The sequence below is a fragment of the Drosophila serrata genome, unplaced genomic scaffold (genome assembly GCF_035046125.1).
Source record: "Drosophila serrata isolate PLE 108 unplaced genomic scaffold, ASM3504612v1 contig_240, whole genome shotgun sequence".
NCBI classification, from domain to species: Eukaryota; Metazoa; Arthropoda; class Insecta; order Diptera; family Drosophilidae; genus Drosophila; species Drosophila serrata.
In genome coordinates, this window is record NW_028257138.1 from 8,604,711 (window position 1) to 8,627,878 (window position 23,168).

General features: G+C 45.5%; 3 protein-coding genes and 1 pseudogene across 9 annotated transcripts in view; 3 read left to right on the top strand and 1 right to left on the bottom strand.

Annotated features, from left to right (window-relative positions):
- Nucleotides 1–6,277, top strand: part of ab (BTB/POZ-zinc finger protein abrupt) — a 57,009-nt gene extending 50,732 nt beyond the window's left edge. For 2 of the 4 annotated variants that reach the window (XM_086831112.1, XM_086831114.1), the window contains exons 7-8: nucleotides 3,278–3,976; nucleotides 4,092–6,277. In XM_086831112.1, coding sequence (XP_086687238.1) covers nucleotides 3,278–3,976; nucleotides 4,092–4,525 — 1,133 coding nt within the window. In that variant the 3' untranslated portion in view covers nucleotides 4,526–6,277. Of the gene's footprint in view, nucleotides 1–304; nucleotides 3,191–3,277; nucleotides 3,977–4,091 lie in introns of those variants that run through there. The other 2 variants (XM_086831111.1, XM_086831113.1) reach the window with 1 other exon arrangement.
- cmet (CENP-meta) lies at nucleotides 6,220–14,575 on the bottom strand. 2 transcript variants are annotated; one of them, XM_020951373.2, is made up of 11 exons: nucleotides 14,196–14,466; nucleotides 14,017–14,139; nucleotides 13,611–13,957; nucleotides 12,633–13,549; nucleotides 12,362–12,526; nucleotides 8,060–11,975; nucleotides 7,729–8,001; nucleotides 7,428–7,673; nucleotides 7,236–7,356; nucleotides 6,705–7,174; nucleotides 6,220–6,646 (listed from the first exon to the last, which is right to left on the bottom strand). In XM_020951373.2, exons 1-11 carry the CDS (start codon nucleotides 14,332–14,334, stop codon nucleotides 6,497–6,499), a joined length of 6,867 nt encoding a protein of 2,288 aa, XP_020807032.2. In that variant the 5' UTR covers nucleotides 14,335–14,466; the 3' UTR covers nucleotides 6,220–6,496. The 2 variants fall into 2 exon arrangements, with proteins under 2 accessions (XP_020807032.2, XP_086687236.1); XM_086831110.1 differs by lacking the exon at nucleotides 12,362–12,526 and having other exon boundaries at nucleotides 14,196–14,575.
- Nucleotides 14,576–14,976: 401 nt separating this feature from the next.
- LOC110183149 (uncharacterized) lies at nucleotides 14,977–20,633 on the top strand (annotated as a pseudogene). Its single transcript, XR_015271273.1, has 9 exons — nucleotides 14,977–15,083; nucleotides 15,143–15,489; nucleotides 15,571–16,089; nucleotides 17,454–19,340; nucleotides 19,403–19,675; nucleotides 19,731–19,991; nucleotides 20,053–20,173; nucleotides 20,233–20,408; nucleotides 20,477–20,633. The product of XR_015271273.1 is annotated as an uncharacterized LOC110183149 (transcript).
- A 126-nt stretch (nucleotides 20,634–20,759) lies between these two features.
- LOC110183167 (uncharacterized) lies at nucleotides 20,760–22,805 on the top strand. Of its 2 annotated transcripts, XM_020951358.2 has the most exons (4): nucleotides 20,760–20,896; nucleotides 21,171–21,262; nucleotides 21,378–21,476; nucleotides 21,561–22,805. In XM_020951358.2, exons 1-4 carry the CDS (start codon nucleotides 20,879–20,881, stop codon nucleotides 22,387–22,389), a joined length of 1,038 nt encoding a protein of 345 aa, XP_020807017.1. In that variant the 5' UTR covers nucleotides 20,760–20,878; the 3' UTR covers nucleotides 22,390–22,805. The 2 variants fall into 2 exon arrangements, with proteins under 2 accessions (XP_020807017.1, XP_020807018.1); XM_020951359.2 differs by lacking the exon at nucleotides 21,378–21,476.
- Nucleotides 22,806–23,168: the final 363 nt, after the last annotated feature.

The following is a 23,168-nucleotide window of genomic DNA, read 5'->3' on the forward strand; positions in this document are numbered from 1 at the left end:
TGTGTGTGTGTACTTTCGTTTAAAGGAGTAGTTGAAGCAACAAAACCCCAAACATACTCGAAAAAATTGGCAAATATAATGATATTAAATAAAAACTGATACGAAATTCTGCTCTGGTTGTTGTTGTTGCTGCTGCTTACAAAGGAATTGCAAAAAAATTAAAACACACACACTGAAATTAAAACACTTGAACATCAAAATTGAAGCTGCTGAATGAACCAAAATAGAAATGATTATTTAGCTTCTGATTCTTGATTTCCCCTTAAATTCCCCCCCGTTTCTCGAATTTGCTTGCAACGCACAGGCACATTCCTGAGCGCCAAGAGCGGCATCAAGCAGGAGATCATCGAGCCGGAGACGGCGGAGGAGGAGCAACGCCAGCGACAGAGTCAGCCCCATGAGGCCCATGCCGCGGACCGGCGTCCTTCGGCCAGCAAGTTGGCCAAATTGATGCAGCAGCAGCAGCGGCAATTGCTGGAGCAACGCCGGAGCCACCATCAGCCGCATCATCATCACCAGCCGCATCCTCGCCACCAGCATCATCATCCTCATCACCAGCATCGCGTCAACCACAACAACAATAACAATAATAACAACAATAATAATAGCAAGAAGAATCGATCGGCCAACTCCTCGCCCACACCATCGGCACGCTCCTGGAACGACAGCGAGGAGGAGCAGGAGATGGACTGCAGTGGCGGTGGTAATAACCAGCAGGATGATGACCGCTCCTCATCGGCCTCCTCGGCCATATCCCTGACCATGAAGAGAACGCGCCAGGATAGCGATTCCACGCTCTACCAGACGCTCCTCATGAAGCAGGAGCAGCATCAGCAGCAGCATCAACAGCAACATCAGCAACATCACCAGCAACACCAGCAGCAGCAGCAGCAACAGCAGCAGCAGCAATATCTGGACGAACTGCAGCAGTCGGTGTCCGTGTCGCATCAGCAACAATTGACAGCCAATCTGTTTATGGCAAGAACCATTGCCTTGAGCCGATCTCGGGATTTTCCAGAGCTCTTCCAAAACACCATTGCAGCGGCGGCTGCAAATGCCACAGCGGCGTCTGTCAGTCCCGGAAATAATGGCAGTGGACCTGGTCAGGTGACAGGACCAGGACCGGGACCCGGTAGCGCTGCTCCCGGAGGAGTCGGCGGAAACGGAAGTGGAGCTGCGGCCGGAGCCGGAAGTAGCAACTACATGCTGCCCTGCCCGCTGTGCGAGACACCGTTGGAGCAACGTGTCTTCCGGCAGCACCTGGACCGGCACTATCCGCGCGACAGTCCCGTCTGCCCGGTGATCGAGTGCGGACGCCGTTTTGCGCATCCCAACTCTGTGCGGAATCACATGCGGATCAAGCACACGTTGCAGTGGGCCAAGATGAAGGCCATGCGCTCCTCGGGCGGTCCCTTTGCCGGCGGACCGGATTTCAAATGAAACTGCGAGGCTGCGAGCCAATGCCACTCCGGGTAGTCCCGCTAAAAAAAGCTTTCTAGGTTGCTGCTTCTCAGTCAGTTAATGGCGACAATAAATCGAATCTAACTCGCATTCGAGCAGAAAGAAAAAAACAAACAACACACAAAACACACCCAGTCTCGAGACACTCGCATCTATCGTAGATAGCCAAAAGTAGTCCAAGTCCAAGTCCAAGTCGGAGTCGGAGTCCACTATAACTAACTATAACTGTAAGCGCACGAGAGAGGTCCTGCAAACGCTTCCTGCCCGCCAGTCAGTCATCAAAGGCTTCTAGTTATATTATTTCTTCTGATTGTAGAGAGGTTTCAGTCCCTGATTTGTAAGGATATGGAAAAAGTTACTAAGATTCATTAAGAGTTCATTTTGTGCAGAGTTTTTGCAATGTATTCAGTTTTTGTATATTTAAAGGTATTCATTTTCGAAATATTCACTTTCTGTTCAGACATAAAAGACTTTTTTTCTTTTTCTTATACGTTATAAAAAGGTTTCAGTATTTAAAAGAATTTATAAAATTTTTATAAAACTATGGGAACTGAGAGATCATTCTGTATTAATATACAGATTCATTCGGTGTTCATTTTGGATATTCATTTGCAGAAAATTCATTCATTCTTTATATATATTAGTGAGAGAATAGATTCTATAGAGACTTCTGAACTGGCGGCGCTAGATGAACGCTTTTGGGCTAGGATACTTGCAACAATTATTACGTTCCTATATGCGATAAACTATATTACAAATGCAGACACCTAAAATCTCAAACTTTAAATTCCTTTATGTTAGCTGAGAGATAGAGAGAGAGATTAGGAAAAAGCTGTGTAGAAGACTCGGCTCCAGAAAAGCATGTGCAGTATTAAAAATAAAAAAAATAACAGCAAAGAAACCCAAAGAAATACACACGAAGTATAATAATATTAATTAATAGAGTTACATAAGCAAAATACGTACGATTAAGCCATAGAGGGTGAGATAACTATGTAGATAATGAGCTGAACACGAGCAAACAAAGAAACATGATATATAGAAGTATATATAAAAGTAGCTATTATGAATATTGATACTGAAACAAAATAGAATGTGCCTGCGTAATATATTTTTAGCCAAAACCAAAACAAAACAAAAAAAGAGAAAACGGAAAAATAATTACAAATAAAAACCGAAACTAAACTAAAGTTGAGCATTGCGTTGGAAGGAAATGCGAGCATTAAACTAAAAATCGATTTGTATTAGAGAAAAGTTCAAAAATAAATCGAGGAGATATTCTGTTGATTTAAATTGTGTTAAAACTAAAATGTAATTCGATTCAATTGGCGGCATAACACTCCAAGAGCAGAGACATACGTAAAAAGGTTCCTATAATGTTAATCAAAAAACAACACTAAAACTAAAACTAAAAACCGAAACTCCAGCAAAAATTGCTAAAAACAAAACATAAGAATGAGAGAGTGTTCGATCGAGATACGATTTTCGACTAAAATATAAATTCTATTTCGATGCGGACAATTTTACAATTGTAGTTTATAAATGCCTAAATGAAATGAAAACCAAACAGCCATATGTACGTGTACCACACAGTTTGTATGCCATTTTAGTTTGCAAAATTGTTTCGAGGGCAAACGAAATGTATCTAGTACGAGTATCTTGTATCTGCGTTGCCTAGTGGAATGTGGCGGCAAATCTATTTTGGAGAACAATAAAGAGCAAACGAAGACTTTAGCTGGCTTTTCATTGGTTTATCACCACCGGCACTCTGCATCATTCAAACCAAAACTAATGAATCTCTCCTTGTATCTTACAGTTTCCCGTCGCTCTCTGGAGATGAGGGTACGTGCCACCGATCCCCGTCCCTGCCCCAAGTGCGGCAAGATCTACCGTTCGGCCCACACACTGCGCACCCATTTGGAGGACAAGCACACCGTCTGTCCTGGCTATCGTTGCGTCCTCTGCGGCACGGTGGCCAAGTCCCGCAACTCCTTGCACTCGCACATGTCGCGCCAGCATCGCGGTATCTCCACCAAGGACCTGCCCGTGCTGCCCATGCCCAGTGCCTTTGATCCCGAGCTTGCCTCTCGCCTGCTGGCCAAGGCCGGGGTGAAGATCTCCCCGGCCGAGCTGAGGGCCAGGGCCTCGCCCACCGGCGGCAGTGGCAGCAGTGGAGGTGGTGGTGGCGGCGGCAGCGGCCAAGCCAAGCTGGATTTGAGCAATGCCAGCGGTGGTCCACTGGACGATGCCGAAGATTCGGACGAGGATCCCGAAGACCTTACCACCGGCAATGGTCTGTATGGAATGGGAAGCAGCAGCGACCTGAGCCGCTACCATGAGAGTCTGTTGAGCAACTTTGGTCATGCCAGGATGCGAAATGAGGCAGCTGCAGCGGCGGCCACAGCAGCTGCTCTTGGCCAGCCCAAGGATTTGGGTGTACAGCTACCAAGCAGCAATGCCGCCGGTCAGTCCCTGTTGGACACCTATCTGCAGTTTATCACAGAGAATACATTCGGTGAGTTTTCAAATAATTAGTGAAAGGTTTCTTAAGGGAAAGTGAACATGAATTTATCCTAATTTCAACATGTAATATCCTCTAAATAATATTCATTATCCTTTCCAAATTCCAGGCATGGGCATGTCCCAGGAGCAGGCAGCCGCCGCTGCGTTGCGCGCCAAGATGGCCCAACTGAATGCAATGGGACACAGCTTGGACAGCCTGCCGCCAGGTCTGCTGCCCGGACAGTTCGATCTGAGCAAGCTAGCCGCTGGGAATCCAGCCTTTGGACAGAGCGGACCCGGACTGACCATTGAGCCTATAATGCGACACGACCAGGGCCCAGGTAGCCTCTCGCCGCATGGTCACGGACCACTGGCCCTTAACTCGGCCGGACGGATGCAGGGACATGAGGAGGCGGCGGACCACGAGGGCGAGATGAGGCGCGACGGGTCGGAGCCAATGGACTTGGGTCTAGACAACAACCAGTCGGGCAGCAACCATGAGGTGGTCAATTCCGATGCCGAGGATAATTACTCGGAGGACGAGGGTGTGCACAACACATAGAAGGAGCAGCGAGTTAGGGAACTTCGATGAATATGAATACGAGAAAAGAGAGAAACACAAACAGTTGTATACCGATTACCCATGGAACATATGTAACGAGTAGCCTTATCCTCATGTATACCAGTTTATGTGTACGATACGATACAATACGATAGTGTACTAGAATAGGACTAAAACCATATTATTTGTGCCGCTGCCAGAGCTGGCCTAGTAGAATTCAATGTTGTGCTTTTTAAACTACCTACCTATACCCGATATATATATATATACATATTATATATATTTATATATACACACGTACCTGCTGTGTATACAAGTCGCCGTGAGGAGGATGAAGAGCAAGTAGCGGCAAGAGCGACAGCTCCAGACAGTGCATCCCGCATGAGAAAGAATCGTATAATGGTAGTCCGTAATATATATATAGAGTTGTAAGTTAGATTTCACATTGAAAGCGAAGCCTGTAAATACATAGAACGATATATCGATGTTAGACCAGAAAAGCAGAGTAGCAGCCCCTAAAAAACAATCCGTCGCATTTAACACTTACGTATGTTAGTATTGTACCAAACGAGACGACAGCAGATAATTCAGATGTGCCATGGATGCCACAGCCTTCCAGTTCCAAGTCTTGCCACTCCGTCGATCGATTCAAAGTGCTTACCATATCTCAGGAGAAACACAAAACACACACTCGCGGTCATATCCGAATCACTCACTCAACCGAACTACCTCAGCCAGCGACAGCAGAGTTGTAAATCCTGAAACGAACCCCGATACTTCCACGAGTTGTGACTGGTCCTGTTGTACAATCCACATCATCTCCAGGAATCTTGCCAATTTTGATCCGTAGTCTTAGGATCTGACCAACCTGCGGGAAGATCAGAATAACAGAAAAATGATTATTTATATAATATATACTATACTATATGGTATACAGTGCACACACTTGGTATACGTATATATACTCACACTTAAGGATACATATGAATGAATGCCTGTACTTATATTTGTCAGTGAGAGAGAATTGAATACCTCAGCATACTCAGCATTCAGCGGTGGATCTCCGTTTATGCGGATCCTATTATACATATAAATATAATAATAAAATAGAATTAGTTAGTGTATGTGGACAGTGCACTGCAAGCAAGACATAGATAGATGTAACTAAGCGTTTCCTGTATGTATTTAGTTTGAGCCTCAGTTATCCCTAGGTTTATGGTTAGCTTCAAATCGAAGACGAGCACAGAGACAGACTCTACAAGAGTCGCTACCACTTGCCTTATATAACCAGCAACAACACATGTGTTACTTTAGTAATTTTCTACCTCAATTAATTTAAATGTGTAATTTATTTATAAGTTTGCAATCGTGGAACTAACTCACCTGACTTGGTTTGTTTCGAGTACTTCTGCTTACTCCCGGAGTCACCGAACCTAGAATAATAATTAAGGAATGAAATAAAAGAAAAACCAAGTACATGCGAGTATATATATATAAATATTTACCTTTTTGATTTAATCCGTTTATTGTACTTTTCGGTTTTCCTTGTCACTCTCTCGTAGGTGGAGTGCAATAGTTCGCATTTTCTTAGGCTTAAAACGCATTAAAAGGCTAATGCAATTTGGTTAGGACGTTAGCTTAAAATCTATTAGTTAAAAGTCGTTACATAAGCAATATATAAGTAGACATTCATGTGCTTAGAAAGTTATAAATATTTATTGACATTACAATAAAGCCGCGTTATGAAGAACAGTTTGTGCGTTTTGCCTGAATAGTTTGTGCCTTTCAGGCTCTCATTGGGCGGCAGATACATTACTTAAAAAGGTAAGATAAATAAATGCTAAGCAATGTACATATTAAATTGCTTATTAAACACTAAAACCGACAAGCGGTCAAAAGACATAGAAAGATGACTTAGTTCCCGGACCGATTAACTAACATATATATACACCTAAAGTAGAGGCAAGTTGCCTATTTCGGTGCAGCAGCAGCTGATTCGAAGGCAGCTAGCTTATCGCGCATCTTGCCCATTTCGTCCTTGCGCATCATTAAAACACGCTTTGACGTTTCATACTTTTCCCTGACAGTAGCCAGTTCCTTCTTTAACGTTTCACATTGTTTCTGCATATAATTTTGAACATAAGATTCTTGTCAAGAAAGAAAAAAAACTGAGACTTACCGTAAGTGAATTGATTTTGCCACTGGTCAGGGATGATACATTGGATGTATCAGTGTTCTCATTCTGCTTTAACTTCTCCTCCAAATCCTTGATGAGATGGTAGCGAGAGCGCAGCAAGACAAGAGCATCCTGATACTTCTTCTCCAATTGACATTCAGTTTGTGTGTGGACCGACGGAGACACTAAGCTCGGCTTAGGTTCAGACACTTGAGCAGGTGCCGACTTGGCAGCATTAGAGAGATCATTGACTTTGGCATTGAGATCCTGAATCTTCATCTTGAGCCGCTTCTGCTCAGATCTAGCCTTCTCCTGCTCCTCTATCACACGTTTCTTTAATTGCGCATTCTCGTCCTTCAGAGGATGGTGCTTCAGCTCCATGTTTAAGGCAGTAACCTGGCTCTCACGAATGAATAGTTCTTGCTGGCAAGCCTGCAGCTTGCTATCCAATTCCGTGCAGTTACAGTTGTTGTCTGAAATGGAATAAATTCAATTAATTAACTAGCAATTTAAAGCTTTTGCAAAAGAACTCACCCACTGGGTCTGTCATGGTGCCACAATCCCTAACGTCATTCCAATAGGACTGCCTCCGGTGCTCGTCATAAGCTGAAAGCCGCCGACTCCTCCGCATCTCGGATTCAAAGCCTGCCGATTTCTGTACATGAAAGCATTGAATTTAAATTAGAACCAAGGATTTAAACAGAATTCCATGGCTTGGACACTCACTCTTGGAACACTAGCCGTAGGATTGCGGTCAAAACTCTTCCTCGGCGCAGAGCCTGACGATGTATTCGAGTCAAAGGAACTGTTGGTTTTAAGAGATTGTAAGGTAGAGAGTTCAGTCTCCAGCTTGGTGACAATATCGTTCAGAGTGCACAGCTTCTCCTCGAGGTTACGCTTGTCTTCGAGAAGACTAGAAATAGTGGCATTCATGCTCTCCCTCTCAGTCAGTATGCTGCTCTCCTTGGATTTCTAAATACAAAAATTTAATTTCAAGAAATTACAATAATATTAATTTATATATTACCAAAGTTGTTCGTAGCTTTTCGATCTCCTTTGTGAGTTCCACTTTCTGGTCCATGTATTGCCGGGTTTTAGTGTTGGCTGCTTCAGCAACTTCTCGTAAGGATTCTGATTCTGCCTCTTTGACTTTTAGTTTCGTTATGAGTTCAGCATTACGATTATCATTCAAATTCAAGGCACTGATCCTCTCTTCCATCAGTTGCTTTTCCTTTGACAAAGTGGATATATTCGAATTTAAGCCCTCCTTAACGCTCTCGAAACTTTTCGTTTTTGTTTCCTAGAAAAATAAAGGTTTAATTAAATTATTAGGTGGAAACGGTATTAATCTTGATTACCATTTCGCGTCGTAGCTTATTGCACTCCTTGGTCAGTTCTCCAAGGGAATGCCGACCTATCTCCACTTCTTGACCCATCTCCAAGACTTTTTGTTTAAATTGTGCTTCCTTATTCCGTAGCTCCTCCTTCAATCTAGTTTTTGTCTCTTCCAGCTCAGTGAATTGAGTTCGTAAAGTTGTGCGTAGCTTCTGCTCTTCTTCAAGCTGGTTGCGGAGGTTGTGGACATTCCTCAGCTTCACTTTAAGATCCTCATTTTCAGCCTCCAGGCTATCCTTTTGCGCTTGCACCGATTTTAGTTTTAATTGCAACTCGTTCATAGAACTGTTGACATCTATGAGCTCCTTTTCGAACTTTCCTGCTTGGCTGGCCATCTTTTCCTCCACTGCCTGCAGCTGCGATGTAAGAGCCAATTGCTCCGCGCTAGCAGTATCTTTTGCCTCCTGGACATGCTTCAGCTCCGAACGAAGGTGTTCCTTTTCAAGATCTCGACTGGAGACTTCCTTTTGAGAAGCAAGCAGTTGTGACTGCAATATGTCCACCTTCTCCTGTAGCGTGGCGGACACTGCCGTTGCCTCCGAAAGGGATATCTTCAGATCTTCATGCTTTGAAAGCAGATCGTCTAGACTAGCAGCCTTTAGCCTAGCACTTTGCAGTTCTGCTTCAAGATCACTTAATTTAGCTGACATAGTCTCGAGCTTCTCCTCGAAATCAGACTTCTCCGTTACCTTCTGCTGGCTCAAATCATTCAGTTTCATTTCAAGTTCGTGAAGTTTCTTTAAAGTTCTGGAGTGCTGTACATCGGCTTCATCGATTTTGACTTGCAGAATTGACTTCTCCTGCCCTAAAGTACCTATGTCACGTAATTGCTGCTCGTACTTTTCTTGAAGCTCTTGAATCTTGCCGTTCGATGAGGCCATCAGCTCTTTGTGCTTCGAAACCAGATCGTCATGGCTGATGGCGTTCAATTGGGAACTTTGTAGAGCTTCTTCGAGCTCACTGATTTTGGTGGTGAAAGCCTTGAATTGCTCCTTAAACTCCCTTTCTGATGTCAGCTGTTTCTGTCTTTGAGCATCCATTTCTGATTCGACTTTCTGAAGGCTATTTTTGGCGCTCAAATACTGTACATTGGCTTCATTGATCTCTGCCTGCAGATTAATCCTCTCCTGCTTCATGTTATTCAAGTCCAAAGCTTGTTGGTCACACTTAGTTGTAAGTTCCTGGATCTTGTTGTTGAAGGAGGCAATCTGTTCGTTGCGCTGTTCGTGGTCTGCCTGTGATAGTTTTTGAAGCTGCTCCAGTAGTTGTTGATTTTCCATCTTTAGCTTATCCAAAGCCGATTCCTGTTCAGCAACTGCGGCTTCTTTTGCGTCCCGTTGACAGGTTATATCGTTAATATAAGCCTGTTTTTCTTTGACTTCAGCTAACTTTTCATTCAGGGTTTGTGTGATCGTTTCAAGCTCCGCTTGATGCTGGGCAGTCTGTGCCTCGGCTTCAGCTAGTTTCTCTTTCAGACTTTTCGTGATCGTCTCATGCTGGGCTTTTACCTTTTGCCTTTCCTCTTCCATCTGGCTAAGCTTTTCCTGGAGAGTAACTCTGTTCTCGTCGGGCTCAGTCTGGACGTGATCCTTTAGACTAGACAGCTCTTCTTCGGCCTGCAACAGCTGTTCCTTCAACAGTCTTATTTCGTTTTCATACCGATCCTTGCTCTCCTCCAGTTCCTGGGTATATCCACGGAATTTCGCACGGTTCTCGTTCTCACTTCTTTCGATTTTCATTAAGTACTCCAGCTGCAGGGAATTAATCTCATCAGTTTTTAGCTTTTCCGTTGTTATAAGCTCATATTTGACTCTACTCAATGACTGCCTTAGTTCCTCTATTTGTTTTTCATACTCAGAGGAAGGAGTGGTCTGCTCCTCTACCTTGATGTTGCGCTCTTGAAGCTTTGCATTCTTTTCCTGAAGCTGGTCTATAAGCAGAGCATCATCGGAAAGTTTCTGACTCTGGCGGTCCATTTGCTGTTGCTTTTCCCGGACTTCGTTCTCCAGCTCCACCAACTTTACCTCCGAAGATAAACAGCGCTCGCCCAATTCCTCAATTTCGGCTTTTAGCTCAGCGATGTTATCTTCCTTGAGCTGCATCTGCTTCAACAGACTCTGTACTTCTGCCTGCAACTCGGATACTTTTGTTTGCAGCTCGGCGAGGGATGCTTTATGGGAGGAATCCTCTTGGGATTGCCTGGCGGACGATTCATGGGAACCTGAGATATTATCATCATTGGGCATAAGATGCACCAGACTCTCGCTCATTGTGCTGTTTCTATGAACCTTATCCTGCAGCTCCTCATACACCATGGTCATTTCCGCATTCTGCTTTTCCAGGGACTCGATCTGACGCTGGTAGTCCTCAACCTTATTAACAATCACACTCTTTTCCAAAAGTTCAGACTCCAGGTTGGTCATCTGCTCTCGCATCTCATTAATGGTTGCTTCTGTGGCCTCCATCAGCTCGTTTTTCTCCTTGATTTCCTGTTCCAGCTGAGATATGAGATTAAGGAGCCGCTTTTCTTCTCCGCCTTCAAGGTGATCCTGACTTAGTGCCACAAATTGGAACATTTGTTGTTTTATAACGCCTTTAAGGGGAATGCCTTCGGATGCATTCGCCTGCTGAGTCTCGCTCTCGATGTACTTTGAAGGTTCGAGGCAAAGCTTCAGAGCTGTTATATTATTCTCCTGCTCCTTCTCCGGCTTAGAAACTCTGAAGAGACGACTTAATCCCGAATGGTTTTTAAGTTCAATCTGATGGATCGATTCTGACAGCTTAGCAAACTGCTCCAGGAGATCATTGTTGAAGACTGCCTCTTGCTCTGTTTCCCCGAATTCAGTTTCTACACCAGAACTTTTCATGGAGTCAACGCCAGAACTCTTCATGGATTCCACGTCGTAACTGGGAAGGGGTCGCTGCTTTAGCTCATTCCGAAGAGAATCGTTCTCCTGAACCGATTCCATTAGCTGACTGGAAAGATTGTCGTATTCCTCTTGGATCGAGTTGAAGTTGGACGTCATCTCAGCTAGCTTCGCCTTTAGTTCGTTGTTTTGAGCTTTTATTTCTTCGGCAAGGTCGTCTTGGCTAGGAACATCCAATAGCTTACGCTGAGTTTCCTCCACTCGCTCCTTCAGAGTTTTAATCTCGAGCTGCAGACTCGTGTTTTCAGCCTGCAGCTGCTGGTACTGATCCTCAGAGGCGTGTGAAGTGCGTTCCAGATACTCGTATTCCTCCTGTAGCTTTTGGTACTTTTGCTGAATTGCTTGGAAGTCTGCCTGCATAGTTTCAATAGCTTCCTGTTGGGCGTCGTACCTGCCCTGCAGCATCGCAAAGTCATCATGGGCCTTGGAAATCTCCGCTGATAGCCGCTGACAGTCATCCTTCTTTTGGGACGCCTCGCTTACAGCCACATCGAAGTCCGACTGCATTCTCTCCAACTTGGCTTGAGTCGCGGCGATTTCAGATCGAAGCCTGTCGCATTCGCAATCAACTTTATTTGAGCCTTCATTTACGTCGGTTTCATTTAGCGTTATGTCTCCTAACTCAACTTGATTGGGGCACATGGAACGCATGAGAGCCTCTTTGCTGTTGCGCACCATATCTCGAGATAGATCATCGAGGCTCTTTTGCAAATTTTCAATGGCCAACTCTTTCTCGGAGAGGGCTGACAGCAAGTCCTTCTCTCGCAGGCTGGACTTCTTCTTGTAAGCCTCGAACTGAAACTCCAAACTGATTGCCTCGCGGTTCTCCACATCCATCTTGGCAATGGTCCCTTTCATAGCTTTTATTACGTTCTCGTACTCGACGATCTTCGAGTTGGCTGCTTCGGTGGCTTCAGTCAGGGTGGCGACCTCGGTTTGCATGGCTTCGCAACTAGAATAATAATAATAGGTAATGAAAAGTTTTAACCAAAGTCTGCTGGAAATTCGTGATCATGATAATTATGATTGTGTGTGATTGGCGGTGGAAAAACTATTTGTCTAGATGCTGATAAATAAGTTGTGCAAATGGGTTTATATAAAACAATAAATTAAGATTTGGGAAGATTAATCTGCAGCCAAAGAATATTCGGATATAATTTAATTCATCTCGGAATATATGAAAAGACGAATTATAGCTTTTTTCTACCATACAAACATAATCATACAATATAAAAGGAAATTCCAAAGTTATAGAACACACCCTAAAAGGAAATTCCAAAGTTATAGAACACACCCTATATATTATCGAGATATTCAAACAATGCCACTTGAACTCACCGCTCGGCTTTGGTCAAGCAATCCTGCTCTAATTGATCCCGCTGAGCAGTGACCTTTTCAAGATTCTCCTTTAGAACCTGCACCTCTGTCCACTCCACATCAAAGTGCTTTTCCAAGCTGGTGAACGTTTGCAGCTCCTCGATCTCTTTCTTAATCTTTTCCACTCTGCGCATGCAAATGACAGATGAACCGAGGTGTGATATGATGTGGTTAGAAGATGTATGTGATGAGTAATGCTCTGAGAGTTTGGTAAAACAAGATGAGTACTTACGTTTCGGGCCCCATTGGATTGGGAACTGGTGTCAAGGCCAAGTCTGGCAGTTTTCGGCTTTTTGGCTTGGGCCAGTGTTGTGGCGGCGTATCGAAGTCAACGCTCTCCGCAGGTACGAATTTTTCGTGGATCTCGCCGTCGTTATCGGTGGTGACATCCAGGGAACTGAGGATGTTTACGGTCTTGGGTACGGCATTTCCTCGATATGCAATATTAGAGGTGGCAAAAAATGTCGGCTTCGGCAGATGGGATAGATTCGAAGGCCGTATCAGACGAGACTCATTAAGAATGCCTGTCAGCGAGGGGAGGGAACCGTCCTGGCCCGTAGGCGCCGGGCACCAGGTGCGTCGGCGCTTCTGCTGTCGCTGATCACTCAGCGATGTGCTCGAGATGATCTTTAGCATGTCAGTCTTGAGCCGCCGCTCCAGGTCCTGCACCGTCAGCTGACTCTCTTTCTTCCGCTTCTCTTCAGCAAGCTGACTCTTCAGCGTCTTGATCTCGCGTTCCAGTCGCTTCATCATCGTAGCGTCGGACACCATTTCGTTGACCTGAGGCTTTATGCGAATCTTCTTGGCCCGCATGGCGAAGTTCAGCGTAGACTGAGACTCCTCCATAATCGACGGTTTGATGGTACATATAATGGAGGTAAAGGCATTGCCGCCCAACGACGCCTGTAGAATGCGCGTCAGTTTGGAGTCGCGAAAACTAATGAACTTGTTGTCCATGTTCTCGGAAAGGTTCTTGATCACGTTGCTAAGGAACATGAGGCTCTTGTTAATGTGAGCGCCCTCTTTAAGTCGTGCCCCGGTGGCCCCAGTCTGATCTGCGCGCTCGGATCCAGCCAGGTCCACCAGATTCAAAACGCTCTGGATAACAGCATCGTCGTCTGTGCGGTCAGACTTCCTAGACTCGATAATCTGGTAGGGAATCGAGATTTGAGTGTTGGGACAATTGAAATCAGTTTCCAGAGTAACTCACTATCCGGAAGATGGCATGCGATCGACTGGAGCGCTCGTTCATATTGGTCTCGCCCACGGTGCGTTCCTTGTTTCCCAGGGATAGGAGGCGCAGGAGATCGTCCTCGCTAGTTATGATGCACTCCTCGCAGTTCACGTTCACGATTCCATTGCCAGCCTCGTGGATCTTTAGATCCTGGTTCTTCTTGTTAAGCAGGTCGTAGATCTTTTCGTTGTAGATCTCAATGTAGCCCACGCGCAGCAAGAAGTCGCGCTCGGTTTCGTTGGCTATTTGCTGGAAAATCTCTTTAGCGGCCAGCACCATAACGCCGGGATTCTGGCCATCGCCCATCATGGTATAGGTCTTGCCTGCGTATATCGACGATCAGCGTCCGTGAGCAGGAGAGAGAGAGAATAAAAATACTCACCCGACGACGTCTGGCCGTAGGCAAAAATAGTTCCATTAAAGCCTTGCATGCAGGCGCGAACAATGTGCTGAGCCATTCGGTCAAATACCTCCTGGTTGCCAGCGCCCTCATCGAAGACGTAGTCTGCGGGGAAGCGCATAAAAGGGAGGCCCAATATCCGGGATCACTGCATCACTTACCGAAGACACTGGGCTCCGCGTGACTGTCCGCCAGTTGGATGGAGCGGCCCTCCTTAACCTGCCATAGCGAAGAATGCCCGGGCTCGCAGGGACGCACCTTTATGCATACCTGGATAGAGTTGGCGCCCTTCGCAGACATTTTGTAGTTTATACTTATTTTCTAACGCGTTACGACACACACTACACTGTTTACAAACACTATTACTTTAACTTTGTGAAGGAAAAATGATCGACATCTTTGTTTTCTTTTTTTTTTTGCAGTTGGATTCGAACAAATACCGCTTCGCGTTGATAGCGTTCCGGTTCCGACAAATTGAACTAGTCATACTTCGAACCAGTTCGATCAGAATATCGATCGTGCGGATGGAACCAGTTTTGAACTAGCTATCGATGTTTTCCGATATTAAAAGTAAAGTTTAAGTTTTAAATTATTAAACTTGGCTTTTAAATAAAATTGAGAAACTATTGAAGAGCCTTCTGGCTTGCAGTACTTTTATGATGGAAAGCTTTGCTGCAAAGTTCTTGGTTCTTGGAGTTCCATCTATCGAACTAGTAAAGCATCGCGGTAATTGTTCGAATTGAACTGACCACCGATCAAAACTATCAGAACTGACTATCGTTATCCGGCCGAAATTACTAATTTGCGTGTCTTCCTGCAGTGTTTATCGTTAAGTGTCGTAAAGCAATAAGCATAACTAATAAGATGTCTGCAAAGGGGTCCAACATTGAGGATTGCATCAAGATACGCCCGTGCGAACCCGTGCGTTGGCGGACAGTTATGCCGAGCTCAGTATCTTTGGATACTGGAGATGTTTGATCGGATGGGTCAGCACATCATCCGCGCATGCAAACATGGCAAAATTTTTGCCTATGGCCAGTCGTCTTCGGGTAAGTATTTACATTCCCTGTCCCTCCTGCTTACGGCCGCTGACTGACGCTATCCGCAGGAAAAACTTACACAATGATTGGCGATATACATAAGTAACCCCGGCGTAACGGCATTGGCCGTTAGAGAGCTTTTCTAGATAGTAACCAAAGAAAAAAGCGTGAGTTCCTGCTGCTCGCAAGTTACATAAATATATAGAATTAGAAGATCGATGACCTGAATGACATAAACAAAGACCTCAAGCTCCACGACGCTCAGAACGGGATCGTGAAGATTTACTCTGAAGAGTGCATCATAAGCAGAGAGGACGACTCCATGCGCCTTATGTGTCCGGGCAAGCAGGAGCGTCTCTTGGGCGAGGCCCACACACCTGAACACTCTGGCCATTCACACGCCATCCATACAATTGTGAGTTACTAAGATATTTCCGTTGTTTCAACAAAATTATCTCAACCTAACACAGATCGATGTATTGACACGGTCCTCCAGAGCATTCTCAATCTAGTGAACCTAGCTGGATCCGAGCTGAGAGATTTCCCCTCCTACATCACGAGTCACAGGTTCGCGTTTACAACAACCAAACGCCTGATGTTCCTCAGCATAGTAATCAAGGAGTTACTTATTTGTTTCCGCGAATCCAAACTTACTCGCATTGCTGCAGGCGTCACTGTGCGGCAATGCCTTTACCTCTATCATTTGCACCATTAAACCGTGGGTCATGGAGGAATCGCAATCTACGTAGAACTTCTCGATGCGTGCCAGATTCGCACCTAGCCGCATGTTAATAAGTGAACCACGGTACCATTATGATGGAGCGGCTTGATGACGAGATAAATAAGCTTCGGGATCAGCTGCCTGAAGAAACAGAAAAAAGATAATCAGCTTAAAGTACAGACCCTAAAAAGTGAACTGAAGGCCGAGGAGCTTAAGAACATCAAATGGCATCCGTTTCTTCTACATTGCCGCAGTATTTCGTCTACAGATATGCATATGTCCAAGGCCACTAATGTATATGAAGTGCCGCCAGTAGTGTCCAATGAGCAGTCAATTTCGAGGTGAGAGCACTTATGTTATTTTGTTTCGCTTGAAATGTTTTAATTTGACTTTTGTTTTTTGACACCAACTTGATTTTGACAGGTGTTGACAGTTCCAGCAGAGCTTGCTTCACCTACTAGATTTAGTTTTAAATCAGCAAATTCACCTTAGGCGCGCGCTTGCTTACCTGAACTTTTGGATTGTATGTGGATTGAGTTTTGAATGCTCCACACTGCTCCACTCCACTAGACTCTACTCGACTGTCTTCTCGCGCTCTCTTCGCTTTCTCGGCGCAGTCGCTGGGAAGAGGGCAAGCGAGCTCCACTCACCGTGCGGGCGCGAGTCGCGTAGAAAACGAAAACAATAACAAACGCCAACGCATACACACACACGCACACTCTGGGAAGCGTTTCAGAGAGAATCCGGGAGCGACGGGATGGGGCGGCTAGTGGGAGCCAGTTTTTGCGAATAGACTCGGCTGGAACCGATGACGCTTGGCCCTGCCGATCGTTTAATGGCTCTGAATATGCGATAAGGCAGAGTCGATCGAGCAGCCAGTTACTTGGCCAACTTGTTGATAATTAGATCGTTGAAATCCAACGGCTAACAGCACGTTCCTTCGTCTCCAACTCCGCCTCCGCGGCAGCTCGTCTTGGGTGATCGGTGACGTCGTTCCAACTGCCGAACCACCACCGTGTTTAGACTGTGATGTAACTCACATATAGATTGGTTGCCTGCAACTAAGAGAGAGAGAGAGAGAGTGAGTGAAAGATCTGCATCGATAAAGCTACGAGAGTACAACCGAGGGCGGAATAGTAGCTCCGGTTGAAGTTTGAACCTTGTTTGAGTGCAATATATGCGTAACCCACACCTTAAGTTGCGCAGACCTAATTAATAACGAAAATCAAAGAGAAACCCCGCATTAAGTCGATTGAATTGAAGCTACTGAGCTGCTTGCTCGTTTAAAGAATTAGAAATAGTCTCAATGTCTTTGTTTATATACGTATTGTACGATTCCCCGACTGCAGTTGTTCATATCTATCTGTCCCACACACCTCGTCGGGTGCAACTTCAACTTGCCGCCGGCTGTTGCTATTTTTAGTGGCCTTCTTCCCTTAAAACAGGCAAGACATTTAGGCTAGCCGAGTAAACAGTTTCAGTTTGTGACTGGAACTTTTAATTTCTTTCCTTTCCTTAAAATAGCCCTGTTTATTTATATTTTATTTAATAAATATTAAACAACAAATAATTATAGGTGCGGTGCCCTACAGGCCGATGTCGAAGATCTTCCTGCATCCTATAACTAATACCTGGAGCAGGTAAATCGGCTGAAGTAGATCATCGCGAGGCAGGAAATGGAGAACCGTAGAGCGGTAAATTTGAAGCAGCAATTTGATTCTCACAAAGCCCAGTCCAAGCAGCTAGAAACCCAATTGCTTACGACCATCAATGAGAAGGATTCAACCATAGAGGAGCTACAGCAGTCGCTTAAGGAAAGGGATGTGCTGCGCATCGACAACATGCAGGCGGAGTATCAAGTGATTCAGGAAAAGTACAACAAACTTCAGGAGGAGTACGGGTCCCTAGAACGCACTTCGAATGCCTCTGAGGACCAGTGCCAGAAGCTGCTTGCTGACAACAAGAGACTCCATCTGAAGATTGGAACTTTGAAGGAACGGATGAAGAAGGCCCAGCGTAAGCTATTGGAAGCGTCCAGCCAAGATGCCCTAGTGGAAGAATTCAAAGATACGCGGAATGGAAGACAAACAGAATTGGAAGAGTTTCCGGACAGTTTTCCTCACCAGCTATGGGATTCTCCCGAGGAGATCGAACGAGTGAGGAAGGTTTCTGGCATGAGTACTGAACAAGAGTCGAACTTTCGCAATGGCCGTGAACATTTATTAGAACCCATCCATCAGAGCGAGGTTAAGAAACAATATGGGAACCAAGCAATACAAATTAAGGGCAAAGCACCCCAGCTTGCTGCAACAAGTGAGGAGCTTCAAGTCGCAGAGGAAGAGCGGCTCCTCAAAATTATATCTCAACTGGAGAGGGAAGTTGCAGACAAAAATTCTCTCAACATGGCCACAGAGGGAACAGTTTGCAGCCTGCAGCATGCACTCTCGGAAAACAGCCGCCAGAGGCAGAAACTTACTGAAGACGCTCTTTTAATCAGCCAGCTGAAGGATAGAAATGAAAAGCTGGCCGAATCCCTAAAACAGGCGGAAGCCAGGCAGGAGCAGAACGTCCCTTCCTCTGAGTACGAAGAACAAATAGATGGACTAAGAGAATCATTGAGGAAAGCCAAAGATGAACTTAAATTACAAGAAAAGCAAAAGACTGATGAAATTAATGACTTGCTCCTCGAGTACTTGGAGAAAATTGAAAGAAGCGAGACTGAGAACTCTGCGAAACTGCAAGAGAGCAAGGATCTGTATGAAGGCCAACTCAGACGAGCAGAAGACGAGAGAGATAAGGCGTTAGATGAGCTTGCGATGATGAAATCTTCTGAGAAAGAGCGAAGTGCTCAACAGACTATGTCAGCCAAATTGGGTGATCTTGAAGCAGAACTGCAAAATGCTAGGCTAAAGGCTGCTAGTCTAGACGATCTGCATTTAAAGCATGAAGATCTGAAGATATCCCTTTCGGAGGCAACGGCAGTGTCCGCCACGCTACAGGAGAAGGTGGACATATTGCAGTCACAACTGCTTGCTTCTCAAAAGGAAGTCTCCAGTCGAGATCTTGCGAAGGAACACCTTCGTTCGGAGCTAAAGCATGTCCAGGAGACAAAAGATACTGCTAGCGCGGAACAATTAGCTCTAAAAACTAAGCTGCAGACAGTGGAGGAAGAAATGGCCATCCAAGCAGGAAAGTTCGAAAAGGAGCTCACATATGTCAACAGTTCTATGATCGAGTTGCAGCTCAAACTAAAATCCCTGGAAGAGCGAAAGGATAACCTGGAGGCTGAAATTGAGGAGCTTAACGTTAAGTTGAGGAATGTCCACAACCTCCGCAACCAGCTTGAAGAAGAGCAGAAGCTACGCACAACTTTGCGAACTCAATTCACTGAGCTGGAGGAGACGAAAACTAGATTGGAGGAGGTACTACGGAATAAAGAAGCTGAAGTCAAACGTAAATTCTTGGATATGAGTCAAGAAGTGGAGCTGGGTCGCCATTCCCTTGGAGAACTGACCATGGAGTGCGACAAACTACGTTCCGATCTGGTAAACTAAACAGGAGTAAATTCTTTTTCACCTAATGGTTAAATTTACTTTTATTTTTCTAGGAAACCAAAACGAAAAGTTTCCAGACCGAAAAGGAGGGTTTAAATTCGAATATATCCACTCTTCTAAAGGAAAAGCAGCTGCTGGAAGAGAGGATCAAAACCTTGAATATGAAAGATAATCGTAATGCTGAACTCATAGCGAAACTGAAAGTCAAAGAGGCAGAATCAGAATCCTTGCGAGAAGTTGCTGAAGAAGCCAACATTAAATGCCAGCAATACATGGATCAGAAAGTGAAACTCACGAAGGAGATTGAAAAGCTACGAACAACTTTGGTAATATTTAATTTAACATTATTATTATTTTTTGAATTGAAATTTTTGTATTTAGAAAGCCAAGGAGAAAAGTATCCTAACGGAGAGGGAAAGAATGTCCGCCACTATTTCCAGCCTTCTCGAGGACAAGCGTAACCTCGAGGAGAAGCAGTGCACTTTGTGCGAGAGAGTCGACAAGCTAGAGAGCCAAGTCTCAGCATTAAAAGCTATCAACATCAATAGGTTTGACTCACCCATCGAGTCAAATGGCCCAACATCTCCAGCTTCTGTGAAGCTTCGTACTGCTAACAACTTGGATTCCAAACCCATTGTAAAGGTGAGATTTTAGTCAATTTCTCTACACTCCAATTAAGTGCTGATGTTAATCCTCTCTGCAGAAATCGAGCATAAACGAGTGCGCGGTACGGAAGGAAAAAAGAAAGACTGCGCATGATGAGCACCGAAAGCAATCTTGCTGGAACGACTCACGGGATTTTGGCACCATGACGGATCCAGAAGGTAAGTGCTGTCTCCGAAGCTTGAAATTTCGCATCCAATTAGATTCTTAATAATTGCAGAGGGCTGGGTCACTGCAGGGAACAAGGAGAAGATGCAGAATCCTCTGAAGGCAGAGAATAAGCAGCTCAAATTCCAGCTGTTTAAACAACAGCAGAAAGCGGCCACCGAGCAGAAACGACTACGCAGGAAGATCCATGATCTCACCACTAGTATCGCAAATACAACTGACCAAACGGTGCGTAGATTAAGATTGTTTCTTTTACTATTATTTCAGTAATTTAAATTTCAAATATTTATTTGCAGGTTGATTCCTAGAAAAAGAAATCGACGTGCTTGGAGGAAAAAGCCAAATAGTCGTGCCGGAAATTATCAAGTATTAGGTTATTTTGTTAAGTGTTATAAGTATTTATGTAAATTATTTTTCCATTAGTCAGCATTAAAAAGAAAATAATTAAACCAACCAAGGATTAAATATTTTTTAAAATTCTGGTAGCTGAATTGCATCCCTGGTTTCTTGCCATCGATATATCGATATCAACATAAATAAAATGTACAGTGCGAAAAAGTGCCGATAAACCTTATCGAGCAGACCGCTTGAGTGTTGCGAACGTCAGCGGCCAGTGTTGCAAAAGGCTGGACACGCTTACGAGCTGAGGCAAAACAGAAAATTACAGCAAAAAAGCAACGCAAACGACCCACAACGCCATGAACTCGGCAACAAAGGTGGGTTCCGGTCTCTAGTTCGGTCCGCCGGCGACGGCAACAGTTAATCCCGACAACCCGGCAACCGGAGCTCGGTCCGCGGGAAAAAGGCGGCGCGGGAGAGAGTCGAGAGTCATTCGTTTCGTCTCACTCCTGCGAGTGGGAAATTTGTTGTTCCATAGTCGTCGGGGTGGCGGGCGGTGGGCGGGGATGCGTTTGTTTTGAATTTGCACGCGCGCCGAGAGCAACAACAATAACAAACTAATTCCACATCCGAATCTTGGTGCACTTCCAGGTTGGGGAGATATTCACGGCCGCCGGACAGGCGTTCAGCAGACTGGGCGACCTTACCATGCAGCTGCATCCCAACGCGGAGTCGCCGTCGGGGTAAGTGTGTCCACTCCTGGGATCTTGGAGATGTTAATCTCAGTGTTTTCGTGCTCTTGTGTCCGCGTCCCCGTTCTCGATCTCGTGTTCCCTCGCCATGGCGACGCCGCTGTAGGAAGTGGACGGACGAGGAGATCGACATGCTGCACTCGTCCATCATGCGCTTCTCGGACGACCTTAGCAAAATCAGCCTGAGCATCAAGAACCGCACCGTGTAAGTGATCCGATGGCGAGGGAACACTGGCCAGCTACTTAGGCGCCATTTCTAATTCCCGGAATACTTTTCGCCTCGTTGCAGCTCCCAGATACGGCAGGCGCTCAAGAAGAAGGCCTTCGAGGACGCGGGCATTCCCGCCAAGCAAGTGCCCGTCCAGCAAGTGCAGCACGTCATCCAAACACTGCCTCTCATCCAGCCGCAGCAGCCTCCTCAGCAGTCCCAACCGCAGCAACAGCAGCTTCAGCAGCAGCCACCTCAACAAGTATTCAAGACACAGCCCATCCAGCACGTGCAACTAGTGGCGCAGCCGAAGCAGATTATCCTGCAGCAGCCGCTGGCTCATCCACAGACCACCGCCACGACGGGAACGACGGTGACCGTCAAGCAGTATCAGCAGATGCAAAAGGCCGCTGCTCTGGCGGCGGCACAGGCGGCTGCTTCGGCGGCGGCCAATACGCCAACCATCACAGAAAACATCATCATCCAACAGCCTACGTCCACATCCACAGCGTCGGCGGCGGCGGGTACGACGACGGTGGTACTGCAACAGCCCTTGGCCGTCTCCACCTGTTCATCCACACAGCTCGTGCTGCCTGTGGGTGGTCCGGTGGTATCCACAGTGCTCTCCCCGACGGTTGTGATTGCCGACGATGTCGTGAGCACCACCTCCACTCCACCAGTGACAACGGCCTCGGGGGCGGTGGGAACGGTTGCGCTGGTAGCTTCTGGGACAGCGGGAGGTGTTGCGGCTGGAACGAACACTGCAGCGCCAGCGGGCCTGAAGTGCGGTCCGGACGTGTCCATGACCCTGAACCGCATCAACGTGCAAGAAAACGAGGCCGACGTAGAGGAGTGCCTTCCCGCCGAGGTGGTCAAACTGGACTTTGTCAGCGAGGAGGTGGCCGGGTGAGGTTCAAGCCCCCGCACTGGGCTGGACTACTTCTACTAGATTCTGCAGTCGCAGTCGCAGCCGGAGAACGAACGAATCACGTAAAATGGATGGAACACGCAGCCGCAACAAATCTAGTTCGAGAACTCTTAAACAAACGGTTCAGATGCCGCCCTAGCCCTAAGCCTAATCTGTTAAGTGTTGTCATATTTGATATACCTTGAAATCACCTTATCCCCGCCCTCGAAAGACAAATGGATTGCGTGGAAAATGAGATGTGGGAGTCGCGTCGCATACAGCGGGCGTAGATATTAATTTCGGAGCGTGTAAGCTGCGCCTAGACTTAAATATACGCAAGACACAATAGTGCAAAGTACATAAACGACGATCGTGTAAGTTAAAAGTGAATAAACGAGCATTATTTTAAGTTCCACTGAGCTCGGGGATTTTTCTTAATAGAGCTTTGGCTCTTGGAGTGGATTTGATATTAATTATTAGTATTTGTGGCATTTCGCTATTTATGTATATATTCTTTCTTGGTATTATAGTAAAAAGTATATAAATATTGGTCAAAAGCGATTTAACTTTTAGTTAAAACACAAAGTTGGAAAATGTGTATTTACTTTTTGGTGAGGATTAACCAATAAAAATAACCACCTTTCAATTCAAAAGTTAAAGATTAAAAGTATACAATTTTAAATATTGTCAATTTCCTTTTTCTCAAAATGTAATGCAGATAAGAAATAAATAAATTAAGCAATTTAAGGTATAAATTTATTCCTAACATTCGTGCCGCAATG

Coding starts and splice junctions, on each gene's coding strand:
- cmet (XM_020951373.2), bottom strand. CDS start 14,334: ATGTCTGCGAAGGGCGCCAACTCTATCCAGGTATGCATAAAGGTGCGT. Junction 12,527..12,632: donor AATCCAATGGGGCCCGAAAC/GTAAGTACTCAT, acceptor TTGCATGCGCAG/AGTGGAAAAGATTAAGAAAG. Junction 7,357..7,427: donor CTACGGCTAGTGTTCCAAGA/GTGAGTGTCCAA, acceptor TTTCATGTACAG/AAATCGGCAGGCTTTGAATC.
- LOC110183167 (XM_020951358.2), top strand. Junction 21,263..21,377: donor AACGCGGAGTCGCCGTCGGG/GTAAGTGTGTCC, acceptor ACGCCGCTGTAG/GAAGTGGACGGACGAGGAGA. Junction 21,477..21,560: donor AGCATCAAGAACCGCACCGT/GTAAGTGATCCG, acceptor GCCTCGTTGCAG/CTCCCAGATACGGCAGGCGC.